This window comes from Oncorhynchus gorbuscha, linkage group LG04, assembly GCF_021184085.1.
Source record: "Oncorhynchus gorbuscha isolate QuinsamMale2020 ecotype Even-year linkage group LG04, OgorEven_v1.0, whole genome shotgun sequence".
Lineage (NCBI taxonomy): Eukaryota > Metazoa > Chordata > Actinopteri > Salmoniformes > Salmonidae > Oncorhynchus > Oncorhynchus gorbuscha.
Window position 1 is genome coordinate 35,354,793 of NC_060176.1, and position 9,059 is coordinate 35,363,851.

Below are 9,059 nucleotides of genomic sequence, written 5' to 3' on the forward strand. Positions count from 1 at the left end.
CTGTCTGATCACACAGTGTAGATCATCTACTGTAAAGAACATAAGTCGACAGTATTATACCATAGTGTGCGTGACAACCCGTATGCCGGAGCTCTTCATCTGTCCTCTGTATTTTAGACGGTCTCAGTAACAATCAATCTTCTGTCTTATTAATCTCTGAAACAGATGAGGTATGTAATACATGTCTCCATTTCCCAGCTCTATAGTACACAGTCACCCTCTGCAGGGCAGTTATCCGCATTAGCTCTCTCTATGTCCTTAAATGACTCCTCCTCTCCGTCTCACACCCTCCCTTCCTCTGTCTGTGTCTATAGCCTACCCCCCTTTCCCTGTGACACATACGCTAGACGTTGCATTGATTGTGCATAGAGAACCTCACCCTCTTCTACCACCTCAGTCTCGAATGGAGAAGGAGAGAATTGGAGTGCTTCTGTTCTTTCTGGTGGGCAACCTTATCTTTATTCTGAATTTATGTTTGACTTGTTTAGAGAGGACTGTGCAGTACAGGTTTGAGACTGTTTGTAATAGGAGGATGAGTGTTGGCTGACTTTCTGTGCAGGTAACAGTTAGTACAGTCTATTGAATACCTGAAAGCATATGCAGAGCAGTTCAAAACTTGCATCTCATTCCTCTGTATTAACTGTATAAGTTCTGGAAAATAAATGTTAGCTTACTGACATTTTTTGTTGGAAATAGTTGCAAAGATACTGTGAACTCTTACTCTTTTTTAAATAGAATATTAATATGCATGTTGTATTGTCTGAATGTGGATAACTTTTTTTTCCATCTCCTCCATCTGTCTTTGTCGGCAGATGCCCTTTCAGCCGGTCCTGTCTCCAGTGAAGACCTGCTCTCATCATAATGTCCCAGCTCCTGCATGTGGAGATCCCCAACTTTGGCAGCTCTGTGCTGGAGAGTCTGAACGAGCAGCGCCTGCAGGGCCAGTACTGTGATGTGGCTGTCATGGTCAACGGCCAGTCCTTTAAGGCCCACCGCGCCGTGCTGGCTGCCAGCAGCCTCTACTTCAGAGACTTGTTCAGTGGCAGCTCTCAGGGCATGTTTGAACTACCCTCCTCGGTCACCCCGTCCTGCTTCCAGCAGATCCTCTCCTTCTGCTACACGGGCAGGCTGACCATGGCCGCCAGCGAACAGCTCGTGCTCATGTACACGGCCGGCTACCTCCAGATCCAGAACATTGTGGAGCGCAGGATGAATCTCATGCTAAAGGCCAACTCTCCACACTGCGATTCCCAGACGGCCACCACCGAGGATCTGGGCTTCGAACCGTCAAGCCCCAACTACAGCCATCCGGCCCTGTTGCCAGGCGACACACTAATGGCCACTTGTAGGATTAAGCAGGAAAGATGTGAGTCCCCAATGAGTGAGGAGCACACAGCTAAGGGCCTCAAGGGCTACACCACAAGGAGCAGTGCGCAATGTTACATGAGGGCAGGAGGGAGTGGTATTGTACCCGGAGTACAGTCGTACCCTATGGCCTCTGGTGAGCGCTCTAGCCCAGGGGCCTCCAGCCTCCCAGCCACTGACAGCCCCACTTCCCACCCCAACGAGGAGGAGTTTGAAGAGGAGTTCTACGGCAGCAGCAATACAAACGGGGTTTATGGGCAGAATTATGGGCACCCAACCAACTCCTACAGCAGTAAATTATCCATCCTCTGTGTTACTTTTTTGAAGCACCAGTAGTTCTCATTTGAAACACAACTTCAGCTTTAGAATACACTGTCTAGTATTGAAATTCTGCCTCCACTTGTTCCCCCCAGTGCAGGATAAGTTGGACGTGTTGTCCCTACCTCTGGCCACTGAGAGGCGCTGTGTGCTGATCGGCAGGGACACGATGGCGCTGCCACCCAGTCTCATCAGCCAGATTGGCTACCGCTGCCATCCCACCCTGTACACAGAAGGGGATCCCGGGGAGAAGGTGGAGCTGGTGGGAGGTAAGACATAAGCAGTGACCCCTGATATAGGCCACTCTATAATATGTATGTCTATGGTGCATCTCAGCTCGCCTCAAGCACTGACTCAGTTAACACTAGAACCGCTGGGCCTTTCCGTCTTTAAGGACCCGCTAGAGAACATTGCCGGGAGTCCCCTTTAGCGTCCGCATCAGATGAATATCAACCTGCAAGGTGTGCAAACATAAGCACCAACTCTTGAAAATATATTGTAAAGGTTAAACTCTATAAAAAAATACTAATAGAATATATATATATATATATATATATATATATATATATATATATATATATATATATATATATATATATATATATATATATATATATATACATACATGTAAAAATATAACAATAGTTATTTGTTTAGATGGTGTCAAGTTTTTTATTTTTTATAATTCTACTAAGTTCTACTGAAAAACGTAAAGCCTATTTTAATTTCCTTTATAATAAGAGCGTCTGCTAAATGACTTAAATGTAAATGTAAAACATTAGTGTAATACATTTGATACATTTATTTCTAGATTTGATTAGTAATAGAGTTATAATAAGTATTACAGATTCTTTTGACAAAGTAGAAACAGAAAATCCAGGTGTGCAGGTGAAATGATTTGCCATATTCCTCAACAGAAGTGCCAGTGCATGAATAATTGTAAAGGATTAATTGCATGAATAAATATTTGTGGAAGTATATACAGTGGGGCAAAAAAGTATTTAGTCAGCCACCAATTGTGCAAGTTCTCCCACTTAAAAAGATGAGAGAGGCAAAGGTACACTTGAACTATGACAGACAAAATGAGAGAAAAAAACTCCAGAAAATCACATTGTAGGATCTTTTATAAATTTATTTGCAAATTATGGTGGAAAATAAGTATTTGGTCAATAAAAAAAGTTGATCTCAATACTTTGTTATATACCCTTTGTTGGCAATGACAGAGGTCAAACATTTTCTGTAAGTCTTCACAAGGTTTTCACACACTGTTGCTGGTATTTTGGCCCATTCCTCCATGCAGATCTCCTCTAGAGCAGTGATGTTTTGGGGCTGTTGCTGGGCAACACGGACTTTCAACTCCCTCCAAAGATGTTCTATGGGATTGAGATCTGGAGACTGGCTAGGCCACTCCAGGACCTTGAAATGCTTCTTATGAAGCCACTCCTTCGTTGCCCGGGCGGTGTGTTTGGGATCATTGTCATGCTGAAAGACCCAGCCATGTTTCATCTTCAATGCCCTTGCTGATGGAAGGAGGTTTTAACTCAAAATCTCACGATACATGGCCCCATTCATTCTTTCCTTTACATGGATCAGTCGTCTTGGTCCCTTTGCCGAAAAACAGCCCCAAAGCATGATGTTTCCACCCCCATGCTTCACAGTAGTTATGGCGTTCTTTGGATGCAACTCAGCATTCTTTGTCCTCCAAACACGACGAGTTGAGTTTTTACCAAAAAGTTCTATTTTGGTTTCATCTGACCATATGACATTCTCCCAATATTCTTCTGGATCATCCAAAGCCTTCTAGCAAACTTCAGACAGGCCTGGACATGTACTGGCTTAAGCAGGGGGACACGTCTGGCACTGCAGGATTTGAGTCCCTGGCGGCATAGTGTGTTACTAATGGTAGGCTTTGTTACTTTGGTCCCAGCTCTCTGCAGGTCATACACTAGGTCCCCCCGTGCGGTTCTGGGATTTTTGCTCACCGTTCTTGTGATCATTTTGACCCCACGGTGTGAGATCTTGTGTGGAGCCCCAGATCGAGGGAGATTATCAGTGGTCTTGTATGTCTTCCATTTCCTAATAATTGCTCCCACAGATGATTTCTTCAAACCAAGCTGCTTACCTATTGCAGATTCAGTGGAGTGTGACTGTTTTAGGTTGTGGACAGGTGTCTTTTTATACTGATAACAAGTTCAAACAGGTGCCATTAATACAGGTAACGAGTGGAGGACAGAGGAGCCTCTTAAAGAAGAAGTTACAGGTCTGTGAGAGCCAGAAATCTCGCTTGTTTGTAGGTGACCAAATACTTATTTTCTACCATAATTTGCAAATAAATTCATAAAGAATCATACAATGTGATTTTCTGGAGAAAAAAATTCTCATTTTGTCTGTCATAGTTGAAGTGTACTATGATGAAAATTACAGGCCTCTCTCATCTTTTTAAGTGGGAGAACTTGCACAATTGGTGGCTGACTAAATACTTTTTTTGCCCCACTGTATATGACTAGATATAAAAACAATAGTTTTTTTTTTGGATAGAGTCAAGGATATTTTTTAAAATAATTCTACAAAGTCCTACCGAAAAAGGTAGGCATACAGCCTATTTTCGTTTCCATTACAATAATAACATTAGTGCAATACATTTGAGCAACTTTATTTGTAGATTAGTAATAGTTATAGTAAGTATTACAGTCCAGTTACAGCTTCTCTGACAAAGTAGAAAACAAAAATATATAATAATATAACCAGTCAGGTGCTCATGTGAAGTGATTTGATGTATTCCTAAATAAAACCACCAGTGCATGAACAATTGTAAAGGATGAATTACATAAAGAAAAAGTTGTGGAAATATATCAATGACAATATATTTTTTTTAAACAACGCAATTTGACATTGTCCTCTTTTTCCCGAGTGGGAGCTCGGAAAGGGAAGAGGGAGAGCAGGACGCGCTGCTGCCTTGGCGGCTGTAGCTGCTTTCTTGGTGTTCATGTGGTTCTCACGAAGCTCACATGCCAGGTCCATGATGAAGTCTCTGCTGACTATCTTGTCAAGGCATTGCTTGTACAACACATGCGCATTGATAGCAGCCACGTCAATCACGTTGTAGGACACTGCAACAGGCCAGCGGCAAGTACCTCCTTTTACAGAGTACAGTCTTGCCATCTGGTCGAGTGCATCCACACCAAGCTATTGCATAAAAAAAATAGAACAGAAAAGGTTTGAATTATATATAATAAAACTAATAGTAATATCAATAATATTAACGTAAGACAATATAATGAAAGGAGAAAATATTTGTTGCATGGCAGATGGAAAGGCTATCTGTATGTAGCAGAGCTACATACCTTTGTGCGATTGTAGTCTGTCACTGTCTCCGATGTCTTCTTCTGGTAACTGCTGATGGCAACAGTGGGATGCATGGTGCTGAGGATTGCAAACACTCTTGTTTATTTTCCATCTGTACACTGTGAGTGTCGCTTTTACCACTCTCCATCACTGATGTGGAGTAAAGCTCCGCTGGTATGTTGTTTTGTGCAGAGGGCGGAAGCTCCAGTCTCTGTTTGTTCACTGTTCTGCACAGGCTAGTTTTCTCTGCCAGACTCGTCTCACTGTGGCAGGTAGGATCACCGTCTCAGTTGGCCCTGTTCTGGTTTTGCTGCGGCGAGGCTCAGGCATCAGAGGCAGAGTCTCGAATCAGATGAATAATCTTCATCAGAAACGTTGATCTCAAGCTCAATATCCGATCCTCCATCCGATTACAGCTCATCTAAATTCTACAGCATGTGCAATGCTGTCCGTGTGTCCATTTGTTTGGTTCGGCTTGCCATTGTGAACGACACACATTGTGTGTTGTTCTCAGTTTCTGATTTGACTCTCTGAGCTGAGATTATACAATTTCCAGGTTTTCAGAATCAAATAATTAGACCTCCCGCAGATTTTTTTTAATTTACAAACTCAAACGTCAGTGGCCATTGGCTGTTGTAGTGTTGAAGACCCAAGCCCTCACATGCAGACAGTATATTTTCTTCTTTACAACTGTATCATACAACACAGAGATGTTACCATGGACATAGAGATCATTAGGGAGGCCCGCCATTTTATTGTTTTCATCATGGATGTGAACGTGAGCAGCATTGCTCTGTCCTTTTCCCCAGGTTCTGGTGTATATATGACTCGTGGCCAGTTGATGAACTGTCATTTGTGTGCCGGCATTAAGCACAAAGTCCTGCTGCGTCGGCTGCTCGCCACCTTCTTTGACAGGTTAGACTGTTAAATTATACAGTGCATCTGTAATTATTGTCGTAGCCAGATTCTGGACCTAGGCAGCAGGCTCCTAGCTCTTTATAAAGCATATTTTGTCTTTTTAGACATAGAAAATGAGAGAGGGGGGCAGAGAAAATGGTAGAAAGGAGAAAGGGAAAGCCCTATATGGATACTGATTATGCTATTGTATACATAGAAACACACTGGCCAATAGCTGTGGAACTGGAATTCGCTCCTCCACCAATGATCCCAGCCGGAAACCGTTGGACAACCGAGTCCTAAACACTGTCAAACGTAGGTGCCCTTCTGTTTTCTCGGGTGTTAAACACCATACTGGATTCATTTGGCTCAACACTGTATGTAAAGTTGACAATATGCATCTCTTTCAATGTTGTCTTGTCTCTTTCCTCTCATTTGCAGTCTACTGCCAGAACTTTGCACCTAATTTCAAAGAGAGTGAGATGAACGTGATTGCAGCCGACATGTGCACAAACGCCCGGCGTGTGCGAAAGCGCTGGCTGCCCAAGATCCAGTCCATGCTCCCAGAGACCAAGGAGAGCAGCAGAAGCTCCTGCAAGGGGCAGTCCAGGGCCTGTGCGTCATCCCAGACAAGTGTGCTGTCGTCGGCCTTGCCCTTTGAAATGGACTTCAGACACCTGACGTCGTCCTACCTGACCCTAGAACAGCAGCTCTACGCCGAGAGCCGCAAAGAGACTCTCCTACCTCACCTGCAGTTTGTGGGAACCACCAGGTCAGAGGAGGGGGCTGCAGCAGCAGAGCTGGCTGAGTCCGAGACAGAGCATGGGCCTGATCGAGGAGGACGAGGAGCCCAGGCGGGCCAAGGAACTGAACGCCTCTCTGAGTGCTTGGAGAAAGCAGCTGAGGTCCCCTCCCTCAGCACACAGGGTAAGGCTGGGGCCGGGGGCTCCCCCTCCTCCAAACACACAGCACAGCAGGAGGACAAGTTGCTAGAAGATGACCAGTGAGGTCCTAACATCCCTCTTCTCCACCAATCTATATATGTCTATGTATGTGTATTTAAGCTTTGGCTACTCAACTGCATGTAACATTGCAGAAATTGCAGTTCAGACATGCACTTAAAAGAAAACTGATGAAAAAATGAAATGCAGTATAATAATTCCTTGAAGGAGAAGAGAAGAATTGCTACTACTGTGGCACCTTGATGGACTCGCTGATAGATAAGGTGGGTGAACAGACATGGGGCGAATAAGGAAAAACGTTGAGTTTTTAGTTGTCGTTTGTACTCTTGTAAAGCCTACAAGACCAGAGGTCTAGGGTTGTCTTTTATGTGCATTTACCCTCTACTACACCACTGGTCATAATGTACGACTCACTACTTCTACCAAAAGTCCGGTACCACTTTATTTTACAGTACAGAAATGACCTGGTATTTTACATAGAAATAGAAATACATAGAAATTGCATTGTAAAATGCAATTAAACAATTATAATATAATAACCTATAACCGACATTTGTTTATTTGAGGCTCAATGCAAGTAGCACCACTCAGCACCATTTGGTACCAGGTAGTTACAAATAGTTTAAAGGTCTTTGAAGTAAGTAGCAGAAAGTACCCATTAATACCTCACAATTTCCTAGAAAATACCAAGCAATTTCTCTTCCTTAAAATAAAGTGCAACAAACACTTCTTTATTGAATTCTGTTTTCTAATTGTTCTGCTTCCACCTAATTACCTCTGTGACATTATGTTCATCTATATAATCAACTGTTGGCACTGAATAAGACAAACATTACCAATAACAAAATGGGGAGGCCACATAATATTGCTTCTATATTTCTTTATTTTAATCAGCTTCAAACTGTCGGTCCACTGCGATGCATTGAAGGTATAGCCCCAGTGAGATTGATCTGTTCTTTACCTTATATCCAGTACTGTTTTGATATTACTGATTGGAATATGTTGAAAGATTCATCCACCCAGGACTCATCCATCAACATTGAGGAATATACACCATCAATCAGAGGCTTCATTAGGAAATGTGTTGATATTGTTCCCACAATAGCAATCCGGACATGCCCCAACTAAAAACCCTGGATCAACAGAGATCTCCGTACCATGCTCAGAGCCCATACTGCAGCATTCAATGTCAGCAGAACGGACCCTGATGACTCGGTGGGGAGCGATGCGTACAAGGCAAGCAGTTACGAGCTCCTCATCCATAAGTGATGCAAAAAGACAGTGCAGACTCAAACTTTAATTGATGTTTGACAACCTAGACTCGCGACACGTGGCAAGGACTACAGACTACAAAGGCAAATCTAGCTGTGTGGTGCCCACCGAAGCCTCCCTCCCAGATGAGCTCAACACATTCTATGGTCGCTTCGAGGCAGACAATACCGAGCCATCCAGGAAGACACTCGCTGCTCCGGACAACCAAGTGCTTTCACTCTGAGGCTGATGTGAAGAAAACTCTCGAAAGAGTGAATACTCACAAAACCGCCAGACCAGTTGGCATCCCTGGCCACATTCTCAGAGTGTGTGCTGACCAGCTGGTGAGCGTCTTCTAAGACATATTCAACCTCTCCCTGGCTGTAGTCCTCACCTGCTTCAAGAGACTACCATTGTCTCAGTGCCCACGAAAAACAAGGTGACATTCCCAAATGACTACCGACCAGTCTCACTCACCCCAGTCATCATGAAGTGCCTCGAGAGGCTGGTCATGGCCCACATCAAGGCCAGCATGCCAGGCACACTGGACCCACTCCAATTATCCTACCGCTCCAACAGATCCATGGAAGATCCCATTTCAATCGCTATTCACACGGCCCTAACACATCAGGACAAGAGGAACACCTATGTGAGAATCCTGTTCATTGACTACAGTTCAGCATTCAACACTATTGTTCCCTCAAAGCTCGACACCAAGCTCAGAGCACTGGGTCTGGGCAGCACCATCTGCAACTGGGTCCTGGACTTCCTGACGGGCAGACCACAGGAACAACACCTCTTCTATACTAACTCACCCATGACTGCGTGGCTTTGCATGACACCAACTCCATCAAGTTTGCTCACGACACCACAATTGTAGGCCTGGTAACCAACAATGACGAGTCAGTCTACAGGGAGGTT

General features: G+C 44.0%; 1 protein-coding gene across 1 annotated transcript; it reads left to right on the forward strand.

The window, feature by feature from the left end:
• Window positions 1-303: 303 nt before the first annotated feature.
• LOC124034004 (nucleus accumbens-associated protein 2) lies at window positions 304-7,750 on the forward strand. Its single transcript, XM_046346611.1, has 6 exons — window positions 304-442; window positions 813-1,657; window positions 1,779-1,952; window positions 5,838-5,943; window positions 6,143-6,240; window positions 6,367-7,750. Exons 2-6 carry the CDS (start codon window positions 862-864, stop codon window positions 6,930-6,932), a joined length of 1,740 nt encoding a protein of 579 aa, XP_046202567.1. The 5' UTR covers window positions 304-442; window positions 813-861; the 3' UTR covers window positions 6,933-7,750.
• Window positions 7,751-9,059: the final 1,309 nt, after the last annotated feature.

Bases quoted from the DNA above. Each gene is read 5' to 3' on its own strand.
- LOC124034004 (XM_046346611.1), top strand. From the start codon at position 862: ATGTCCCAGCTCCTGCATGTGGAGATCCCCAACTTTGGCAGCTCTGTG. The intron at 1,658-1,778 runs GTAAATTATCCA...TGTTCCCCCCAG, and splicing joins CCCAACCAACTCCTACAGCA to TGCAGGATAAGTTGGACGTG. The intron at 5,944-6,142 runs GTTAGACTGTTA...TTGTATACATAG, and splicing joins CTCGCCACCTTCTTTGACAG to AAACACACTGGCCAATAGCT.